Source organism: Neofelis nebulosa, chromosome 4, assembly GCF_028018385.1.
Source record: "Neofelis nebulosa isolate mNeoNeb1 chromosome 4, mNeoNeb1.pri, whole genome shotgun sequence".
NCBI classification, from domain to species: domain Eukaryota; kingdom Metazoa; phylum Chordata; class Mammalia; order Carnivora; family Felidae; genus Neofelis; species Neofelis nebulosa.
Window position 1 is genome coordinate 46246309 of NC_080785.1, and position 24595 is coordinate 46270903.

Genomic DNA, 24595 nt, shown 5'->3' on the forward strand with positions numbered 1-24595 from the left:
TGGTTGTGGTTGATCACATGCCAGGGTGATTGATAAAATACTTAAAAACATGTGACAAGGTCCCCGATCTGTTAGAACAAATATTGGTCATTTGCTCTCTTTCCTCACCCCCTTCATTCTCTCCTTCCTTCCTCCCTCCCTCCCTTCCTTCCTTCCTTCCTCCCTCCCTCCCTCCCTCCCTCCCTCCCTCCCTCCCTCCCTCCCTCCCTCCCTCCCTTCCTTCCTTCCTTCCTTCCTTCCTTCCTTCCTTCCTTCCTTCCTTCCTTCCTTCCTTCCTTCTTTTCACATATGTTTATTGAAGACTTCTGTATCGGGCCCTAGAGGCACACACGAGAGTAAGTTTGTTTTCAGAGAGCTCACAATCTGATCAGACAATGCAGAAGTCAGTGGCTCCAGTGTAGTGTGTAGAAGGAAATGCTAGAGATTGTACAAGGAACTTCATGAACCAGATGGAGAGAACTCATCTGACCTGGGATGGGAGTAGATTCAAGGGAGTCCTCCTGGAGGAGATGAGCATTAGCTGAGGTTTGGGGAGTGAGTGGAGGTTAACAGGTAGACAAGGTAACTTCTAATCTTAAAAAAAAAAAAAAGGCTTTAAGGTCCATCCATGGTCATTATACTAAGTGAAACAAGTCATACAGAGAAAGACAAATATGTATGGTCTCACTTACATGTAAAATAATACCCACCCCTGCCCCACCACCAAAAAAGCTGAACTTGGAGACAGAGAACAGATTGGTGGTTGCCAGAGGTAGATAGGGGAGGGGATGTGGGGATGGGTGAAATGGGAGAAGGTGGTCAAAAGGTACAAATTTCCAGTTATAAATAAGTCCTGGGGATGTAATGTATAGCGTGGTGATGATAGTTAATAGAACTGTATAGTGTATTTGAAAGTTGTTAAGAGAATAGATCTTAAAAGTTCTTATCACAAGAAAAGAAAAAAAAATTGTAACTATGTATGGTGACAGACGTTAATTAGACTTTTTGTGGTGATAAGTTCACAATGTATACAAATAAATCATGTTGTTCACCTGAAACTAAGATGTTGTATGTCAATTATATCTTAAAAAAAAAAAACAACAACAAAAAAACCCCAAAAAAAGGCAGTACTTTTCAGGGCTGCATGCAGTGTTCAGATATGGCCACAATGTGGCAGCAGAAGCCCAGAATTTGGTGTGCATCTCTACTCAAGGAGACTTAAAAGAGGCAGGCATTCAGTGCAGTGGACTTTTGTGGACTATCCAGGACATTGGAAGAGTCTGTGCAGAGGGAGGTGTTGGCCCCAAAACTTGTGTATCTGGGAAACTCCATTCTAGAGTTTTTATTACTTCTCTAATTGAGGAGAGAATAATTTCTCCCCTGAGATGAGCAATGGTTGGAAAGAAAATAGTGGGATAAAAGCAGTAAGGAAATGGAGTCTTGTTTGACCTCTTTTGCTTTTGGAGGTAAAAATCCAGATAGTGTTGAAAACAGATTATCCTATTGAAGAGCTGGAGTAATTTGGGTGGATGGATGTTAAAGCAAAGGGAGGGTCACTTGCTATATTTGCATTGGGTATATAATGTGGGTGGGTGAATGATCCCCTTCCTTGGGCAGAGAATGGGCAGGGGCAGATAGGGGTGTACAGTGAGGGTGAGTTCTGTCTGGGGTTGGGATAGAGGGTGAGCCTGCACCTATTACATGGTGGTGCCCATTGTGGAACCCCAGGGCACACTGAAAATCCTGTCTGACAGAGTGCTAGAGTCCAGCCAGAGAACTTTTTGAAATTGCTGGCCACAGCCAGGGAGGCCTGTTGCAAGCATTAGGAGCTTGAGTTGGAGTTGGATGGATTATGGAACCATAATGATGAGAAGAAGGAGGAGATAAAATGGGTGGGAAGAAGGGCCGAGAGATGCCGTGAGCAGTGGGCTGTGGCTGGTGGCTGGGTGTTCAGTGTTTTCAGGAGCATGTACTAGGAATGAACTAGAGCTGTATAAAGGGCCCAGGACAGGGAAGGACCTGGATCTGGAGATTTTCTGATTTGTCTTAAACAAGTCTATTTCTAAAAAGTTCAGATCTTCTATAGAGCTCTAGGTCTCACCTTAACAGTATTTAAGGACTGAATATCTTCATTTCCCACTTGTTTCAGCAGAAACTGGAATTTTAGCTTCAACAATGCCAGTTCTAAAATTTCTATACATGAAGGGTAGTGATCTAGCTCAGTGGTCCTCAAAGTGGGGTCCCTGAAACTTGTTAGAAGTATAAATACTCGGACCCCTTACCAGATTTGCTGAATTGGAAACTCTTGGGGTGGGTCCCAGCAGATGCTAGTGGTGATTCTGATGTATGCCACTTTCAGAACCACCGCTTTAGTTGTGATGGTGGTGGTGAAGGTAGAGGTGGAATCATACAATTAGTATTATTAGCATTATTATTAGTATTTCTCTATAGCCACTTGTAATTAGATATACATACGACAGAGCAAATGTTAACTGCCCTTCTCAAAGAATAGTCTTTTGTTATTTTAAAATAAAAATAATTTTGTTTTGATTAAAATAAAATTTTAATAAATTAAAATTTAATGGCTGAAGGTGAGTACGGGGAAGAGAGTCTAAATGTACCCCTACTCAACCCTTGGAACTGGCACTGCTCTGCATCATCTCTTGAATCAAATTCTCCTTCTTTTTCTAAAGCCATTTCCTGCCAACTCCTGGCCTTTCCCCCTTCACAACAAGGTCATTATAAGCCCTTTATTTGCTGGTCCACTGGCCTCTTGCTTGCACCTCCCAGTCATGTGTACCGTCATCCTGAAACTGCAGTTTTTGTCACGACATATTTGTGTTTCAGAACCATAGACAGTTACTCCCCAACGTTTGTTCACCCAAGATCCGTCTGCCTGACCACAAGGGGTTCCAGATTGTATCTTACTCCTTTTCTCCATCTCTTTCATCAGATGTAGTTATTATCAGCCAAGCAAACCTGTTTGGTTCAGTAAACAGATATATCAACCCATTATCTTACATTTGAACAATTTCTTTTTTTTTAAAACCTTCTTTTTTTTTTTTTTTTTTTAAATGTTTATTTATTTTTTTGAGACAGAGAGAGACAGAGCATGAACGGGGGAGGGGCAGAGAGAGAGGGAGACATAGAATCGGAAGCAGGCTCCAGGCTCTGAGCCATCGGCCCAGAGGCCGACGCGGGGCTCGAACTCACAGAGTGTGAGATCGTGACCTGAGCTGAAGTCGGGTGCTTAACCGACTGAGCCACCCAGGCGCCCCCATTTGAACAATTTCAAGTTAGACTAGAACTTAAAAATTATCTAGTCCACCTCACCACCTCATGTAAAATCCAAATCCTCTTTATGGCATCCCCGTCAGGGTGTCATGAGCTCTCTGCAAGAACTGGTCTAATGGGGAAAACTCAGCTTGTCCTGGAAAGGGTTGATGGTTATGGTCATAGTGAAGGCTTGGAGTATAATTGTGTTTGGGGAACTGAGACTCACTTTGATTTTCTCTTTTTGAATGTGTATGATTAGGTCTTTGAATATATCCACTGTATCACTTGGTCCCCAATATGTTGGCCATTGGTTCACCAGTGGACTCTCTGATGATGCTATAAGTAGCTTCCAGGAGCTTGTGGATGGTATGTAGCCCACATGTCAGCTGGAGGCTCTTGGCCCATTGAGATCTAGGTAAATAGGCCCAAATTGCTATTGTGTGCCCTTTGGAAGTTCAGAGTGCTCCTTCATGTTTCTGTGAATACCTGGGTTGACCTACTATTCTCCTTGACCTGATTTCCTACCTCTGTTGATTGTTTCCTTCTATATGCTCTGGCTGTCTTATCTGCTCTGACATAGACTCAGATGTGGAGCAAAGCCCCTCCTCTTCTTTTGGAGTAACCAAAGGCTGTTGGTCAAAGCAGAACTTGACTGAAGATGAGAGATCCACGAGAGAGATTATGATATGCCATTGCATGCAGACAATTATAATTCACAGTCCTGTTCTCAACAGCCCTTTCATCCATCCCACCACTGATGATTTTTTTAAAGACCACTTTGCCCATGTAGCTCCTGGCCTTCCACCCCTTAGTTCTTCGCCCTAGCCTCCTCCTTTCTTTGCCTGTATTTCCATTTCTCTCTTAGGAATTGAAAGGCCCTCCTCCCAGTTTCTCACACAGAGTAGCTTGATCATCACATTAATTGCATTGGTATCTGCTGACACTTTTGCCTTCAGCATTTCATCTCTACTCCTTTTGACTTTTTTTCCCTTCATGCAGACTAATTTCGTTTTCCCTAGGGAGAATTGTAATCCAGCTTGTTGAGATAATAGCAAATATTTACTTCTTACTACATGTGTACAGGTTTACACAATTTAAAAATCTTATTAGAAATTTTTTGTGTGCAATGCAACCTCAGGGAGGGCAAGGAAGACATGGGTTGGCTATTGCATGCCAAGAACCTCCTCCTTTCCGCTCTCAATGTATGCTCCTTTGAATAAAGTTAGGGTGAAGTTTCTGGTTTCAGCGAAAGGTGGACTAGGGTAGCCTGAAACCCCTCCATTTTTATAAGCATGTAGAGATACTGAGTAAAATATTTTAAAAAATACTTTAAAGTGTATAGTTAAATTTGTAATAAAGAAAGGGAACTCTGCAGGTGTAAATGAAGGAGGAATTTAATATTAGTACAGCAAGCTGTACACATGCCTGCTGATTCTGCAGCTATGCTGTGTGGCGGTGATGTTGCCAAGCCCATGGGATCTAGTAGTGTATATGTTGACATCCACATGGGGTAAGGATTTCAGGCCTTGGGCAGAGTGGGGAGTTGGATCTGAGACTTTTGCCTGACCTTGGGCTCTTAAAACTTAGATGAAATGGATCATTTCCTTGAGAAACACAAGCCACTACAATTCGCCAGTTGTGAAATAGCCAACAGCTTTATAACTATTAAGAAAATTGAATTAGTAATTAAAAATTCCCCCAAAGAAATCTCCACACCCAGTTAGTTTAACTGGAAAGTTCTACTAAATTTTTAAAGAAAAATTAACACCAATTCTACATATTCCCTTCCAGAAAATAGGGAGGAGGAAATATTTCCTAATTCATTTTATGAAGTTAGTATTACTCTGATACCAAAACCAGAGAAAGACTATAGACCAATATCCTTATGAATGTAGATATAAAAGTTTAAACAAAATATTAACAAAATGATTCAACAATATAAAAAGAATTGTACATCATGCCTAGTGGGGTTGATTCTCTTTCATCATTGAAAATTAATGTAATTCACCATACTAACAGGCTAAAGAGGAAAAAAATCACATGATCATATCAATTGATGTCAAAAAAGCATTTGATGACATTAAACAGTCATGATAAAAGCTCTTAGGGAAAGAGGAATATACGGGAATGTCCTCAATTTGATACAAACCTACAGCTAACATTATTCTAAGACTGATACTTTCCCCCTAAAATTGGGAACAAGATGAGGATATCTACTCACATCCTTTTATCAACATTGTGTTGAAAGTTGTAGCCAGTGCAATAAGGGAAGAAAATGAAATAAAATGCATACAGTTTAGAAAAGAAGAAATCAAATTGTCTCTGTTTGTAGAAGGCATGATTGTTTATCCAGAAAATTGTCAAGAATCTATTAAAAGCCTTCTAGAACTAATAAGTGAATTCAGCAAGCTTATAAGATATGAGATAAACATAAAATAATCAAAATTAAAAATAAAGTAGTATTTTCAATTGCTCAAAAAAAGTGAAATGTATAGGTATAAATCTAACAAAACATGTATATGAGACTTACACGTGGAAAACTACAATGGTGATGAAGTGTCAAAGAAAATCTAAATAAATGGAAAGATAGACTGTATTCATGGATTGGAAGAGTCAACATAGTGAAGATGTCAATCCTCCCTAAATTGATATACAAATTTAACACGATTCCTATGAAAATCCCAAGGAGAGTTTCTGTAGATATAGACAAGATCGTTTCACAATTTATATGGAAATCTCAAAGGAACTAGAGTTGCTAAAACAATTTTGGAAAAGAAGAATGAGGTGCAAGGAATCAGTGTATTCAATTTCAAGCTTAAAGTATACCTACAGTAATAAAGACTAGGTGGTACTGGTAAAAGGATAGATTCATAGGTCAATGGAACAGAATAGAGAAGCCAAAAATAGATTCACACAAATATGCCCAACTGATTTTTGACAAAGGCATAAAAGCAATTTAATAGAGCTAAGATAGCCTTTTCAACAAATGGTGCCAGTGTATTTGGACATTCGTAGGCAAAAATACAAACCTCAACCTAAGTCTCAAACTTTATACAAAAATTCACTCAAAGTGGGTTATGGACTTAAAGATAAAACCTTATGCTATGAAACTTTTAGAAAAAAAAAAAGAAACAGAAAAAAGTCACGGGATTATAAAGGTTGGCAAGAAAGACTTGGAACTAAGAGTATGATCCATAAAAGGAAAACATTGATAAATTGGACTTCACTAACACTAGAGAAACCTTTGTTCTGCAAAAGACCCTGTTAAGATGTTGAAAAGACAGGCTAGAAAGTGGGAGAAAATATTTGCAAATAATTATGCTATCTAACAGAGTTCTAGTATTATATAAAGAATTCTCAAAACTCAAAAGTAAAAAAGAAAACAAGCCATTCAGAGTATGGCCAAAAGACAGAAAGAGACGTTTTACCAAAGCAGATACATAGATGATAAGTAAGTACTTGAAAAGATGTGCAACTTGATTGGCCATTAGGGAAATGCAAATTAAAACCACAGTGAGACACAACTACCAGAATAAAAAAATAGTGACCACATCAAATCCTGCAAGGATGCAGAGAACCAGCATCATTCATACATTGCTGGTGGCAACCCACTTTTAAAAAGTTTGGCTGTTTTTTCTTAAAAAGTAAACAATGCAACTACCACATGACCCAGGAATTGCACTTCTAGGCATTTATTCCAGAGACACAAAGACACAATAACCTGTACATGTGACACCTCACACCTGTTAGGATGGCTAGTGTAAAAGAAAAAAAAATAAAAGAAAACCCAAAAATATTGGCAAGGATATGGAGAGATTGGAACCCAGTGGGAATGTGAAGTCGTGTAGCCGCTATGGAAAACAGTTTGGTAGTTCTTCAAAAACTCAAAAATAGAATTACCATTTGATCCAGCAGTTCTGCTTCTGGGTGTGTACCCCAAAGAACTGGGTAAAGAACTGGGGTGTTATTCACAGTACCGCAGAGGTAGAATCAGCCCCGGTGGATGAATGGATGAACCAAATATCTACAGAAGGAAATGTACATACAGTAGAATGTTATTCAGCCTTAAAAAGGAAGGAAATTCTGGTACAAGCTACAGCATGGATGCATCTTGAGCCATTATGCTAAGTGCAATAAGCCAGTCACAGAAAGATAAGTACTGTATGATTCTACTTACTTGAGGTACTTAAGAGTAGCCAAATTTACAGAGACAGAAGTAGCATCATGCTTACCAGGGGCTGAGAGGAGGGGACAGTTAGTTTCATGGGGACACAGCTCAGTTATGCAAGATGAGAAGAGTTTTGGGGGTGAAGGGAGATGGCGGTTGCACAACAACTTGAATGTATTTAATGCCACTGAACTTAGTTACACATAAAAATGGTTAAGATGGTAAATTTCATATTATGTATATTTTACTACAATAAAAAAAAACACCTGATGCGAATAGTTATAGAAGTTTAATTCATAATAGCCACAGGTTGGAAACAACCTAGATTTATTTATCCAGTGTGTGGTTAAACAAACTATAGTGTGTTCATACCATGGAATACTGCTCAGCAATAAAAAGAACAAGCTACTGATGCAACAACACACATGAATCTCCAGAGAATTATGCTGCATGAAAAAGCCAATCCCAAGAGGTTATACATATACTGTATGATTCCATGTACACAACATTATTGAAATGAAAAAATTCTAGAAATGGAGAACAGATCAGTGGTTGTCAGGAGTTAGGAGGGAGTGGGTTGGGAGGAGAGTGGTGTGGCTATAAATGGATAGCCTGAAGGACCTTTGCCATGGCAATGTTCTGCCTCAGTGTCCACATCCTGGTTATGATGTTGTACTGTAGTGTTACAAAATGTTTCTATTGGGGGAAACTGGGTACATGGGATCTTTGTATTATCTCTTACAAGTGCATGTGAATTTATAATTTTCTTAGAGTAAAAAGTTAAAAAAACCCCACACACCAGAAGATGATTTTCCATAGCCTATAAGTCAGAATCCTTGGTATATGACATAAGGCCCTTCAAATTCTGGCCCAAGATGACCTCTCTTCTAATGACCTAATTCATTATTTCACCCTCAGAAAAATGAAATTAGTTGCCCTCCCATGCTGTTTTACTCTTCCATGCCTTTGTACATGTGGTTCTGCCTGAAATGTTCTATCCCTCTTATCACCAAGCCAACCCATTCATCTCTCAAAACTCTGGTCATAGGCCACCTTTTCTGTAAAGCCTAGCCTGACCCCTGGGACAAGATTATCACTTCCTTTGTTTGGTATCAGTATATTTGTACATAGTTGTATTATTACTTGCATCATACTGTATTATAAATATCTCTTTCACGACTATCTCCCTACTAGATTTTTGAGTTCCTTGAAAACAGAAACTGTGCCTTGCTTGTCAGTACATAGTAAATGTTCAGTAAATGTTTGTTCAATTGGGTTGAAAGCAGAGTGAATAGAAATGTTCCAGATCTGTAACAATTCCAAACAAGGTGATAGAGTCACTTACTACTTGGAGAATTCTTAGAGATTCATACTCAATTAACTTGCTTGAAAGAATTCAGATGTATTTTATCTTAGGAGACTCCCCTGACTTACCAGTCACAACTTCCCATGATACCTTCTTTTCAACAAATATTTATGGAGTGCCTATTGTGTGCCACTCACTACGTTCCATCCTCTGCCTTCCCCCCACTGACAGGCAGGTAGACTAAGGAGGTGTAGTGGTTCCTGCCATGGTGTGCATTAGGTCTTGGCTAAGCCTTGGGTTGAAGCCCAGGCTGGACACATCCGGTTTTGTAGGCTGTAATATGTGCACCTTCAGTGTTCATTAGCCTGCAGATTAAACTATGAACAACTCCCCTGTAGTTATGAAATAATGGGAGAAATTATCATGTTCAGAGCTGCACTTCTGGGAACCTCTGAAAGAATTGCCTAGTTTCCAGGTCAGTAAACTTTATGAAGCCAGGTTCCCTAGTCCAATAGGGCAAGATAGGAAGAGAGGCCAAGGTGTGAAGCCATTTGCTAAGAAACTGAAGAAAACCCATGCATGATACAATTGAAGTACATGGAAGGAAGAAAAGACTGAGAAGTTTATTGAAGTTCCTTAGTGTGATTTCTACAGCCTCAGAAGCAGGTATCTTCGACACATGCGAATAACTTTGAAAGGACATTTTGGGTGCAGGAATATAAAAATGGGTAAGCCACAGTTCTTTTCCTAAAGGAGCTTACTACCAACAAACAGTCCATCGTTTTTATTCTGTCACCAGCCACGGCTGGTTTGGTCCAGAATTTGAAAGAGCTCTTCTCTGTGACTAATACGTTACCTCAAAGTCTCTGTTTTTCTGGAACTCTTGATTAAAACACCAAATCTCCAAGCAATTCGTTTCAAACACTTTTATTTTTGATCACAGTACACATACCATTTCAACATGTCTAGGATGAATGTGGCACATTCTTCCAAGTGCTCAGAGCACTTTCATACATACTGAATTCATTCCTACCAAGTTTTTGTGATGAGGTTAAAAATCCATGCTGGAACTTCCCAAAGGAATACTAGGCAGATTTACAAATGAATCACCCAGCAGATGGTAAAACTTGGATTTTTGCATGCTTTGCAGACATTAGCATATTTCAAGGTAGTTATGCATTGAAAAATTTTCACTTAATTATGGGGGTGGTGGTGTCTGAATTAGTGAAAAGTCTAAATTATGAGAAACTTAAAAGAACGCTATCTTTTTACTCTCAAGTAGCCAACTCACACTGACCATTAACAAAGTGTTTGTCAAGTAGATTTCATTCTCAACAGATAAACTTCTCTTTTAATTAGTATACTAAATGAATGCTGTCAAAGTTCTTGAAAACAGCCTCCCTTTAATCTTGTCTACATCATTACTCTGCTGAACAGACTCATTCTTCTGAAGTATGACAAAGAGTAATCGAGACCTTTCCTCTTGGAATTGATGGTCTCACTATATAGTGATCTATTGTACCATATGAATTTCTAAATAGACTTTGAAAATTATGTGGGAGCTGTGCCCATCAATCGGGTAAGGACAGATGCAAGGCTTTATCTGAAGCAGGTTGGGCACCATGTTTTTGTGCTTACTCTTTAGGCTTGGGTTATGCATTGCTTATTATGGTAACTGTTTGGATATAAATGTCAATCTTACTCTTGGTTCTTTCTGCTGAATTTATCTGGCAGCCCAAGTAGACAATGAATGAAACCTACAGTGACCTACATACCTTGCCTTTTGGAAAACAATAATCTCTGTATGAATCTTTTTGCATTCCAGAATGACTTACCTATGGCTACGTCCAAAATAAAACTCTAAACAACATAGGAAAAACTAAGGAAGTGAAATGCCATAATAAAAACATAGGGAAGTGGTAGCCTTCTGAAAACTGATTTAATGTAGAAGCCAAAAGAACACATGTAAATACTCTTTTGCATTCTGTATAAGGAGGAAGATATAGCATTTCTAAGATAGGATCAGGAAGCCATAAGAAAAGAAGCAGGTTGATTTTGATCTGAGATGCATAGAGAAACAATGAAAAGAAAGTAAATATGGGACATAGGAATGAAATTCATGTTGAAATATAGAATTGACCCTGAAAAATATAATAAATGATTGGAAGACAAACTGAAAATGATGAGAAAAGATAATAGGAGGTCAGAGAAAGAACCAACACATGTAAATGAATCATAGATGTTCTGAGACTAAAGCCAAACAAAATAATTGGCACAGAAGCAATAATAAAAGATAAAGTTGAAGGCAGTTTGCCTGAATGGAAGAAAGTAGGGCTTGAGTTTCCTTCCACATTGAAAGGGCTCATGGTGTTCCAGAAAAATAAATTTAAGAATCAGTAAAAATAACTCACAATTACATATATGCTAGCAAAATGTTTGAAATACAAAGATAAAGAAAAATGTTTGCCTACAAAAGAAAGAAAACCTATCAGACTTGGCTCCTAATTCTCTTCTATAGCATGTAAATAACAGAAGAGAATTAAGAAATATGTTGAGTTTAATGTAAATGTAAAAAATCTCTACTGAAGTTGTTGTTCATGTGTAACTCATTAACCTTGTCATTCCTGGAAAGAATTATTCAAGGGTATATATACTTCAGCCAATTGAAACATGAATCAAAATAAATTTTGTAGAACTGTACTGTCCCATAAAACGTGACTCCTGAGCACTTGATATGTGACCAGTGCTGAGATGGGTTGTAAGTGTAAATTATTTGCTGGATTTTCAAAAACAAGAATACAAAATCTCATTAATGTTTTTATATTGATTACATGTTAAAATGATAATATTTTGGATTTATTGATTTAAAAAACATGGGATGCATGTATCTTTTCAAATTATTGTTTTCATTTTCTTTTTTCTTAAGTTTATTTACTTATTTTGAGAGACAGAGAACATGCATGCAAGAGGGACAGAGAGAGAGGATCGAATTTTAGTAATTAAAAGTAATTTTAGTAATTTGGAGGTGGGGAATGCCTCGGTGGCTCAGTCAGTTAAGCATCTGACTTGGTTTCGGCTCAGGTCATGCTCTTGCAGTTTGTGGGATTGAGCCTTGTGTTGGGCTTTGTGCTGACACTGAGGAGCCTGCTTGGGGTTCTCTCTCTCCCTCTTTCTCTCTCTGCCCCTACCCTGCTTCTCTCTCTCTCTCTCTCAAAATAAATAAATAAACAAACAAACAAACTTAAAAAAATAGTGTGGGATGGAGCTTTGAGACAGTCTCATGCAGGCCTTAAAAGGCATGTGCATATGACATCTGGAGTATACATTAAAACACTTCATAATAGTGAAGTCACCTTGAATTACTGAAATAAATTCTATCTGGTCATGTTGTATTGTTATTGTTGTATATTTATACGTTTGCTTTGCTAGAATTCTATTTAAAGCTTTTGCAATTATATTCATAAAGATTAGCCTTTACTTTCTTCTTCTATATAGTTGTCATCATAAGAATAACCTATTCCCTGGTATTTTAATATAATTGCCTATAAAACTCTTGAGATCCAAAGTATTTTTAGCAAAGTAATTATTTCACAATTGTTTCAATGTCATCATATGCTATTGCTGAATTACAGGTATCTCTTTCTTTTGTTGTATTTTCCTTTAAAAATTGCCATTTTATTATTATTATTTTTTAATTTTATTTATTTATTTTTGGGAGAGAGAGAGAGAGCATGAGGAAGGCAGGGGCAGAGAGGGAGACACAGAATCCGAAGCAGGCTCCAGGCTCTGAGCTGTCAGCACAGAACCCGACGTGGGGCTCAAACCCATGAACTGTGAGATCATGACCTGAGCTGAAGTCAGTCGCTTAACTGACTGAGCCACCCAGACTCCCCTAAAAATTGCCTTTTTATAGAGATATTCAAATTTATTACCATTCTATGCATTGTCTATTCTAATCTTCATCTATATATTAATAATTTTGAATGTTTATTTTCTTTTCTGATTACTTTCTAGAGCTAGGCTACCCAATATAGTAGCCATTCGTCTATTTAACAATTTAAAATTGATCAAAAAGAAGACATGTAAGGGGTGCCTAGGTGGCTCAGTTGGTTGAGTATCCAACTTTTGATCTTAGCTCAGGTCTTGATCTCAGGGTTGTGAGTTCAAGCCCCAAGTTGGGCTCTGCACTCGGTGTGGAGCCTACTTAAAAAAAAAAAAAAAAAAAGACATGCAAATGGTCTACAGGTACATGTAAAGATGGTCAACATCACTAATTATCTGAGAAATGCAAATGAAAACTACAATGAGATACCACATCACACCTGTCACTATCAAAAAGATAAGAAATAACAAGTGTTGGCAAAGATATGGAGAAAAGAGAACCCTTGTACACTGTGGAAATGTAAATTGGTGCAGCCTCTTTGGAAAACATCATGGAAGTTCCTCCAAAAATTAAAAATAGAACTACCACAGGGGCGCCTGGATGGCTTTTCAGTTAAGCCTCTGACTTTGGCTCGGGTCATGATTTCATAGTTCGTGAGTTCAAGCCCCACATCAGGCTCTCTGCTGCCAGCACAGAGCCTGCTTTGGATCCTCTGTCCCCTCTCTCTCTGCCCCTCCTCTGCTCGCTCTCTCTCTCTCTCTCTCTCCCTCTCAAAAATAAACATAAAAAAAAAAAATAGAACTACCATACTGTTCTGGAGAGGTGATTACATTGCAGTTCTACCCGGCATGTGACAAACATGGATATCAGGTTTATATGTTTTTGGAAAGTTCTTCAGTTACTGCTGTCAATTATGGTTGCATCTGGCAGCTGTCCTGAAGACTGTCTCTCCCCCACTTCTTTCCCCTCTTTTCTGTTCTTGCCCACCTCTAAATTATTTTCATTTTATGTGCAGAATAGCATAACTTTTTCTTTTTTTAAAATATTTTAATGTTTATTTTTGAGAGAGAGAGAGAGGCAGAGTGTGAATGGGGGAGGGACAGAGAGAGAGGGGGACACAGATATGAAGCAGACTCCAGGCTCTGAGCCATCAGACAGAGCCTGATGCGGCGCTCGAACCCACGAACCACGAGATCATGACCTGAGCTGAAGTCAGATGCTTAATTGACTGAGCCACCCAGGTACCCCTGTAACTCTTTCTTTGTTGTCTTTTTTCAATCTATGCCTTTAGGGCTTTCACCTCCCCCCCCCCCCCACCCCTTGTTTTATTAAAGTATTTTTCCAACAAAGTTCCTCTGAGGAAATTTGATTCTATCTGGAAAGTAAGTTTTTTTTCTTTTCCATTTTGCTATTAATATAACATGTCAATAGGTCAAAAGGAGAGGGAGAGAGAGAGAAAGAGAGAGGGTGGGGGGAACAATACATGATCATCTCAATATATGATAAAGCCATTATTACTGAATTGTGTGTTTTTTGGGTTAATCAAAAACTCAGTTATAAGAGGGAAATTTATATTAAGGCTACAACAGAAAATTTTATAGACATTTCATAAATAGAAAATTAAGTGAAGCTAGCAAAATGATAAAATTGCTTGCTATTGCCAGCATGGTTTAAAATTCTTCTGAAAGTTTTAGCTGATGCAGTAAGACCAAACAGAAATAGGAGGCATAACAATTAGAAATGAGAAGGGAAAATTATTGTAGATGGCATATGTGCTTAGAAAGACTAAAACAAAGAAACAAGGAAATCCTTTAAAAGAGTTAAGAGTTTAGTAAGGAGACAGACCGTTAAGCAAATACACTAAATATCTATTTTATATCCCAGTAAAAATGATTTAGAAAATACAATCTAAAAATGTACTCTGTGAACAAGAGTGGACCAACATACACACTGCCCAGAAAAAAACCTACTAAGAATTGCCAGGACCAAAGAAAACTAAACTTTACTAAAGGAAATAAAAGTCTTGAATACATGGGAGGACGTTTTTGTTGGCAGGTGACAGAAACTCAGTACAAGCTATTTTAAGCTCAGAGTGGGATTTGCTGCAAGGATACCATAGTAGTTCACAGACCTATGGAAGAGCTGTAGGTCTGGGGATACGAGGGATTACAACCAGGGACATGCCACTCTCAGGATTCGTTTTGTGTGATTTCCTTAGGGTACTAGCTTCATTTTCTTAGGCTTATTCAGGTATTGGGATGTGGCAGCTTGCACTAGCAACCTACTAAGAAAGAAAAGGCTCTTCCTTTTAGTTTTGGTATGGAAAATACCAGGGAAGATCTGTGATTATCCAAGTTCGGGTCATATACCCACTACCTTGACTTATCGCTGAACCCAGAGCAGTAGAGAACATAGCTGAAAGCCTGTAAGGTTCACATGGAATGGGTAACATGAGAGGAGATGTTCTCAAAATCAAGTGAGAGGTGCTGTTATAACTAGGGAGGAAAAGGTGCTTGAGAAAGTCAATACAACAAGTGTTCCACACAGAAAGGACCAGTCATCTACTTGGATGAGAGCATGATATACTGTTAAGATGATAATTCTTCTCCTTAAGTAATTAGTTATAGTTTTCTCAAGTACCATCTCAATATACATTCAAAAAGAAGAGTTCTCTTTAGAAATTGACAGTGATTAAAAAAAATTTTTTTATTTGAGAGAGACAGAGAGCAGGGGAGAGGGACAGAGAATCCTAAGCAGGCTCCGTGATCAGCATGGAGCCTGATGTAGTGCTTGATCCCACGACCCTGGGATCACAGCCTGAGCCAAAATCAAGAGTCGGCTGCTGAACCACCCAGGCGCCCTGACAAACAGATTTAACTGAAGTTTTCCTAGAGACTGAAGCAAGTAAGAATAGCAAAAAAGAGGAAAGAGGCAGTCTTGCCCTGTCAGATAATTAATAGATACTATGAAGTTATACTAAGTAAAATAATGTGATACAATCATTAAAAAAGCCAAGTTAAACTAAAGGGATAACTCAGAAATAAGCCCTAACATTTTTGAGAATTTAGAATATGTTATTACAAATCAAGTTGTATTCTTACATTTTGATAGAGGAGACCCTTTTACCTTCATGTGTATGATATTAGAAATAGAGTTCAATTTTAAAATCTTAAAAAAAAATTTTTTTTAAATGTTTATTCATTTTTGAGAGAGACAGAGACAGGATGCGAGTGGGTTAAGGGCAGAGAGAGAGGGAGACACAGAATCTGAAGCAGGCTCCAGGCTCTGAGCTGTCAGCATAGAGCCCGATGCGGGGCTCGAACTCACGAGCTGTGAGATCATGACCTGAGCTGAAGTCGGATGCCCAACCGACTGAGCCACCCAGGCACCTCAATTTTAAAATCTTTTTGAAATTGCCAGGAGACAAAATTTCTGAAAAGTTTCCAAAATCAAGGGTTAGTATATTCAAAGTAAAAGAATAGTGCCTATGTGACTGATTTAAAGATATTCAAAGCATTATTGATACTTATTTTTCCATTATTATTGTTACCATTATTGTTTTTAGTGAGCACAAAACTTTTCATCTGGGTTTTATTAGGTTCATTCCTGACCTCTGTGCTGCAGCCCCATTTTTCCTACCCTATAGGAACTTCAGGACCCTTATCTTCCCCAGAAGGGGGAGATACCTACAAACCCATGTCACAGATATTTTGAGAATCATTGATGTTTTCTAAGAATTTTTCTTTTCTTTTTTTTTTTTTTACCTTTTTGGAGATTTAAATTTCCTCTTTCCTCTGTGCTTTTGCAAGACTTTAATTTCTCAGCCTTTTGCCAGTGTAATCTTTGTGTAATTTTTTTTTTTTAATCAGGAACCCAGTTGATAAGTAACTTGTCAGATTTAAATAGGATCACCACATCACCTTGGATTCCTCCTGCTAGCAGTTTATCAGACTGGCACCACTAGACACACTTCAGAATGAATCTGTAGCTATTTCTGATTTAGAACCTTCTCATCTCATTTTCTTTCTTAAGAAGTCTTTTCTCAACCCATTACACTTACCTTGCATTATTCATCTCCCCATGCAGCCCGAACTTTCTTCTTCTTTTTTTTAATTTAAAAATTTTTTTTACATTTATTTATTTTTGAGAGACAGAGAGAGACAGAGCATGAGCAGGGGAGGGGCAGAGAGAGAGGGAGACACAGAATCCAAAGCAGGCTCCAGGCTCCGAGCTGTCAGCACAGAGCCCGACCCATGAACCGCCAGATCATGACCTGTGCCGAAGTCGGACGCTGAACTGACTGAGCCACCCAGGCACCCCCTGAACTTCCTTCTTTAAAGGAAGCTGCAAACTGCTTCCTGCAAGAGACTTAACAAGATAAAGGCTCTCCCCAGTTGCAGATAGGGTGTATCTTATTTCTTATGTAAAAGAATGTTTGTTTCATAATAACAAGTGTGGAGCATTCTGCTTGAGCTACATTATGTGTATGTTTATTTACTCATAAATAAAATATAAACAGTGTGATATATCACCTGGAGGCCTGGATTAGGGGAGTGAGAATTTTGGGTCAAAGCAGTCTGTTGTTTTCTAACTCTGTGATCTAGGTTATTTGATCTCTTGGAGTCTTAATGCCCTAGCATTCGATAGTATTTTAATAGTATTTAGTTTGAAGGGTTGATTTGACGGTTAATAACATCTTAATAACATCCAGCACATAGCAACCACTGAACAAATGTTTGTTACATCTGAATCTGAGGATTTGTTGTCTTGATAAACTCAGTGGTACAGATGCTGCTACCAGAGTTTATGAGTCTGGAAGATTTATAATCAATCTGGAGGGTTCATGGGTATGTGAGAAGTTGTCTTTGTGAGGAGAAGGGAGAGGATTTATCACAGGGACAGAGGGGAAATAACAGAAAAGGAGAATGTAATAAGCTTCAAATGAGAGTCAGAAACAAGTCAAAGGAGACAGGAAAGCAGGGGTGGGGAGGGGAGGGGAGTGGGCAGAAGCAGATGACACTGAGTGGGCTGAGTGGAGTTGCTCATCTCCTGCACCTGAGCCACGTTATTTTTGGTATCCTGAAGGCTTAGTTTATCTCTGATTTCCCTCATGGGGTTTTTGATATTATTGAGAGAGACCTGTGTGACTCTATCTGTTTCCATATTTTTGCCTGTATTTAGTCAGAAACATTTCATGCTTTCAAAATCAGCTTAAAATAAATCAGAGCAGGGGAATTTCTTTTTTTCATTTGGTCAGAGCAGACCCTTCCAGTATCCCTGGAGAGTGCTCTGCCCACATTTGTGGAGAATCAGAGGAAGTGTTCTTTCCTGCTCTCAGAGTTCAACTCCAAAAGGCCCATATCACATTGCCTTGGGAAGAGCCACGGTAAAGGGCCGTTGTGATCCTTCTAAGGCAGGAATGAGTAGCAGATGGGGATTCAGGCTGTATTTTCTAGGATACTAAAACTGTGTGGGAACTCTGTGTATTAAGTACCTCTTGAGCCCAGCTTCACATCCTCTTGGCCCACTTTCTAAGCTCTAGCCCAATTGATTCTCTGGATTTATGTCGGGATTCTCTGATGATGTCCCACAGTCATGCATAGTGGACCCAGAAAGCCTAGAGAATTAATACCCTATGGGGTTATAATTATAATACCCTGTGGGGTTCTCGTCCCCGGGATGAGAACTTGCATATAAATATTCCCTTCTTCCATTCCTCAGGAGGATAATTCTGAGTATCACGCATAGCTCCTCTGAAGATCTCTGACAGCAATTTTACAAGGGACAGGAGGGAGGAATTAGGATTATTTTGTTATTATAAGGTACTCACCCTGGACTTGAAGTGGTATGGTAGTATATGAAAGTGGACTTGAATTAGCTGTAAATGTATGTTGTGAACTCTAGGGTGACTTTATTAAAACATTTAAAAAAAGAACTAAAACCAATATGCTAAGAAAGAGAGAAAATAGAATCGTGTAAGATAACCAGTTCAAATGACACAAGGCAGAAAAACAAGGGAAGACAAATATAGGAACAAAAAACAAAAGCAAAAATAGAAAACAGTGATGAATGTGGTAGATATTAATCCAGTTGTGTCAATAATCATTTGAATATCAAGGGTCTAAATGCACCAATTAAAGGAGAGATTGTCAGAGTGGATCAGAAAACAAGGCCCAACTATAATTGCCTACAAGAAACCCATTTTAAATATAAAAACTCATATAGATTAAAAGTAAATTGATGGAGAAGAATACACCATACTAGTACTAATCCATAGAAGGTGGGAATAGTTACAGTAACATCAAACAGAGCAGACTTCTAACAAGGAAAATTATCAAGGATAAGAGGGAATTGCATAATGAAACAGGGGTCAATTCTCCAAGAAGACCTAACAACCCTTAATGTGTATGTGCCTAACACGACAGAGCGTCAAACTATATGTGAGGCAAAAACTAATAGAACTTCAAAAAGAAACAGAATGAATTCACTATCACAGGTAGAGACTCTAACACCCTTCTCATAAATGGATGGATTTAGCAGGCAGAAAATCAGCAAGAACATAGTTGAATTCACTACAGCATCAATCTAGTGGAATGGAAAATCTGTCTCTGAATCAGAGGTATATATCTTTTTGTTTAAAAAAAATTTTTTTAAACATTTATTTATTTTTGAGACAGAGAGAGACAGACCATGAACAGGGGGAGGGTCAGAGAGAGAGGGAGACACAGTATCTGAAACAGGCTCCAGGCTCTGAGCTGTCTGCACAGAGCCCGACGTGGGGCTCGAACTCACAGACCGCGAGATCATGACCTGAGCTGAAGTCGGCCGCTTAACCGACTGAGCCACCCAGGTGCCCGGTATATATCTTTTTGTATTGCATTATGGACCCGGTGAAGATCTAATAAAAATCTGAAACCTCCCCTCAGAAATAAACACAAAGTTTTTTTAATCAAAAAGTTGCTATAAGTTTTTTTTTTTACTCTCTAAAGTTTTTATCACAAATCAATTTTAATAGTAATGATCCTTATGAATGGATAGTTGTTTAGGTGCTAATATGGAAAAATATATGGAAATATTTTTTCCAAAGTATCATCATAAATCTTTAGAAGGATTTCCTCATCTCTGGGATTGGGTAGTGAGCGGGAATGTACCATAAAGTTATTGCAAGGGGCCTGGGAATGATCTGTATCCTGAACATATACTAACTCTTGTATGCATATAATACTCTTTATGTATATAGATGTTGTTTTAATGAATGAAATAAAATTTATTTGAAAAGGAAAAAAGACTTTACCATCAATCAACTGGATGTAATCAACATCTATAGATTGCTTCATCCAACAATATCAGAATACACATTTTTCTCAAACTCACACGGAGCATTCACCAAATTAGACTACATTCTGGACCATAAAACACATCTTAACAAAAATTAAAAGGACTAGAAATCATGCAATGTCTGTTCTCAGACCACAGTGGAATTAAAGTGGAGATCAATAACAGTCTCCCCTAATGGAGAGAGAGCTTAGGTCACCTGACCCTTCTGATTCACTCACTGAGAAAATGGTGAAAACCCTATTATGAATTCATTAGTGCTTTACATGAGTTTGTAATTTATTAATCTCATCTCTATATACTTAAGAGTTAGTCATAAGTCCATGTAAGACTTTATTTCATCTACAGATGATATGGATTCACCGACCTTTTCACGTGGCCATGCTATTCTTCACAAGTTCACCACTCCATAGTGTGCCAGTCTCTTTTCTCAAACATAGATATGGCCTTAGTTTTTTTTATGTTTGTTTTTGTTTTTGTTTTTCTGTTTGTGTTTTGGTCTAAAGAAGACATTCTATTAAATGTCATCTGTGATTTTCTTTGGCTAATAAAATTATGGGCAATTAAAAAAAAAAGACATTCTAAATGACTAGCATTTTATTCAAGGCACTTTACAACTTGTCCAACCAGCCTTTGACCTTATCCCCTCTCACTTTGCTCCAGTGTTCACAAGCTACCTTGTTATCTTCTGAACCTCTGCACATACTGCTTGCCCTGAATGTTCTTTTCTCTGTTTCTCATCTGCTGAAGGTCTGTTCCTGCTTTAGAACCATATCAGATGTGATGTTCTCTGTGTAGATTTCCCCAGGGCCCTGAAGCAGAGTGGGTGAGCCCTTCTCTGCCTCCTAGAGTACTCATCTGCCCTTAGTTATGGTGCATTGCCCATTTATTGTGATTGCTTCTGGGTTCATCTTTCTATTTCTAGGGCCCAGAATGGAACCTGACATAGTGAGGGAATTAAACATGTGTATACTGAATGAATAAATAAAAGTTTGAAGGGAAATGGGCTAGGAGTTTATTGTAAAGCCTTCATTTAGATCAAATTTAAGAAAACAGGCTGTTGCTGTTGTTCTTCCTCTTACAACCAGACCTTAGTTAACATAGAACAGACCTTTATTAACATAGAACCAGACCTTCATTAATAGGACTGGATCTTGTTAAGATATTTGGTTAGGACTTCAGAAAAGCTGTCCTGCATTTCAAGAGTTGGAGGCGTATGTTTTTTGGCACTAGTGTGCTTTAGTTTTCTCTTGATTCATACAAAAGTAATTTGGATGTGGGACATCCTAAGGGGGTCAGTCATAGCTGTGGTTGTTGGAAGAGTTCTGTGCTAACCCATTTGTGTCCTTGGTAAAGGTTCAGGGATCTTTGTTGAGATGCTCTCCTTTGTGTGAAGTTCTTTTGGTCTTAGTGGCAAAGCTGTCCTTCAGGTGATTTCTTCTGTTGTGATCTTCAGGTAGCTGGTTAGAGTCTTGGGGAGACATCCCCATGTGCATACAGACTTACTCTCTGCCCACCTATCACATGAATGTGCATTAGCTGGCAATGCTTTTTACCTCTCCACGCACACCCTCTTAGGCCCCATAAAGAGTCTTTGTGTGAATTAGATAAAGATACTCCATCTGCATGGATTGGGTAGAAAAAGCCAACCCCTTCTGGATGGACACAGCTCTATGGGTGCATGACTTGGAAACCCAGTAGTATCTTTGTGCAAAGATAAAAACTTTCTTTCCTTTGGGAAGAGCATAACTGGCATAAGCCAGTGATAATTGGGTAATGGTAACGGTAATACCATCAGGCTCCGCTTAAAAAATTATTTTTGCTCATAGACTTCTTTTATAATAGCTATTTATTTATAGTATTTTATTTATTTGTATTTTTATAATAACTTTATTTTAGAACAGCTTTAGATTTATAGAAAATTTGCAAAGATAGTACTAGGAGTTCCTGTATACCCCATGCCAGTTTTCCCCTATTACTAATCTCACATTAATATTGTACATTTGTCACAATTAATGAAATAATAGTGATGAATTATTATTGACTAAAGTACATACTTCATTCAGATTTCCTTAGTTTTTACCTAATGTCCTTTTAAGTTTCATGATCCCATCAGGACACCACATTGTGTTTAGTCATCATGTCTTCTTAGTCTCCTCCTGACCGTGATGGTTTCTCAGACTTTCATTGTTCTTTGATAACCTCGATAGTTTAGAGGAGTATTAGTCAGGTGTTTGCAGAATGTCCTTCAGTTGGGATTTGTCTGATGTTTTCCCCATGACTAGACTGGGTACTTGGATAGGTTTTTATTGTTATTTAGGCATGGTAGGGCCAGCAAATCTGATGATGACTGCCATTGAAAAGATAGTTTTTTAATACCTGCAGGTCTCTGAAGAGGGGGTCCATGTCGCACCATGGAGGCCATGCTGAGAAGCATTGGGGCCAGTTATAAGGCAGAGCTAGGGTGGAGGAAAATGTGAGCAAGAGTCTTTTTTGTGGTTTCTATAGGGAGTCATGGGCAAGGCAGGGTAAGCAGGCCTAGGATTGGCTAGTTTGAATAGTTTCAGTGGGCTCTGGGGCATAGGGGCTGTCCCTAGTTTTCTGGTACCTGGGCTGGGGTGAGTTGGGCAAGTGAATAGTGGTCTAGAGTGCAAAAGCTCAGTGAGGGAGGTGTTGGGGGTATGGGCTCTGATTTGTTTGGTTTGTATTTGAAAAGCATGCCCCTGGAAGAAGGACTCCTCCTGAAGAGTTGAGGGGAGGGAGGAGGTGGGAGCTGAGGAGGCAGGAAGCCAAGACAAGGTGACTCAGATACAGTACTGAGTTGTCCTGAACAAAGGATGTATGGATGTAGGGCAGATGTTAAAGCATCAAGTTTATAGAAGCTAGAAACATGCTTAATACACTGGGGCTATGTGTTTTGGGAAAGAAGACCACAGAGTTAAAGTGCCATTTTCATCACATCATATCAATTGTATGTAATATCAATGTAATTTATCCCTATTGATACTGACCTTGGTTGCCCTATTTTGTGACACTTCTTGCCACTTCATGTTTGCCTTTAACATTCATCTCATATGACTGAAGTGTTTGTCGGGTAAAGTATCAGTAAACATGCAGTATAGTTTTTCTTGGGTCTTGATCTTCTAGAAGATCAACCTGCCTAGAGTTCTGGTTTCTAAAGGTGGGGTCCTATGTGGGGTGGATGTCTCCACAGAATGGAGTCTTGAAACTTGGGCTTTAGGCAAGCTGAGTTCATAAGGGAGACTTGTGTCTTAACATCCTACTCTTCTCTAGAATGGTAGTCCTTTGTAAACTTCCAATTGCTGAATAAATATATAAGTAAATACCTATAGCTCTATTAGGAGTTGGAGTTGATCACCACTGAAATGAGACAAGATATATATCCTTAATATTTAGCTGTGGGTCAAAATATTCAGGGTATTAGCCTATTTTCTGCATATAAATTTAAAAAGTCCTGGTTACTCCCTAATTTGCCTGACCAATATCTCTTGGAACCCTCTGAATGTAGGAGATCATGAGAAATAGGGAAGTTTCCCTGCTTTGCTTCTGAAAATCCTGAGTTGGGTAAGGCACGGCATGCTGTTGGTATGTAATTGACTGCACACTTTTCCCCCCCTCACACCTCAGGGTCTAAGTCGCAGAACTGTCTGTGGAACTCCCTCATTGACGGGCTCACGGGGAATGCCAAGGAAAAGCCACGGCCAACCATCGTCCATGACCCCCGACCACCAGAAGAAATCTTAGCTGATGAATTGCCTCAGCTCGACAGCCCAGAAGCCTTGGTGAAGACATCCTTCAGGTTTGGTGGATTGCAATCAATCTGTTCCTTCTTATTTGCTGCCGAGTTATTTCAATCCAGTTGGATGCATCGTCGGCGTGGCCAGAAAATTACCTCATTTTTTTGCACTGAGTAAATTAGAATTGATGAAGGAGTGTTGGAATTAATGCTAGCTGGACTTCTGGCTGGATTTCCTGAATGTAGCGCAGATCCCCTCAGTAGTTAAGTTGCTGTTGGTATTTAATTGGTATTGGCATTTAAATGCTGAGGCAAAGGATTTACTGATGTTGGCAATTTGAATTGGATTAATGAGTCTTTTGCTTCAAAAGAGGATGACGCATGGAGATAAGTGCACAGAGAAAAAGCATGTGGTGGGAATGAATTCAGCCCCGTGTCTTTAGAGTCTCTGGCTGGGGGAGGGTTTCTAAGTGATAAGAGATGTGAGAGCTGCTGCCTCCTGAAAGGAAGCAAAGATCTTCCTTGTGTGTTTTCCCAGGTGGCTGCTGACTCTGTTCTTGTTCATCATTTGGTCTCGACTCTTCTGCAGAGGCCTCTCGTGTTTTCTTCTTGTCTTGGGCTCCACTTCATCACGACTCTAGCACTTACCTTTCCTCCGTATCGCATAAAAATCAATCTGAGTACGGGACATGGTGTATAAAAGTGATTTCCTCCCCCCGAATGGGTCTTTCAAACTCACTTTTGAAATACACAGCAATGCTGGTTTCAGAAATTAAGGTTTAAATTTTTTTTTGCCATCCTGCCTTCCTCCCCTCCTTTCTCCCTGTTACCCTAATTTTACTTCTTCACTTTTCTTTTCATTATATAAGGCTTTCCTGCTCTCCACATGGC

The 24595-nt window shown here is 38.9% G+C and overlaps 1 protein-coding gene across 8 annotated transcripts in view; it reads left to right on the forward strand.

Annotated features, from left to right (window-relative positions):
- The window catches only part of PDE1C (phosphodiesterase 1C), a 516106-nt gene that overhangs the window by 99309 nt on the left and 392202 nt on the right, over positions 1-24595 (forward strand). For all 8 annotated transcript variants that reach the window (XR_009260337.1, XM_058724658.1, XM_058724659.1 and 5 more), the window contains exon 3: positions 23596-23767. Coding sequence is in view for 7 of the 8 variants with exons in the window: in XM_058724658.1 (XP_058580641.1) it covers positions 23596-23767 (172 nt within the window). In the remaining variant the exon portion in view is untranslated. The remainder of the gene's footprint in view (positions 1-23595; positions 23768-24595) is intronic.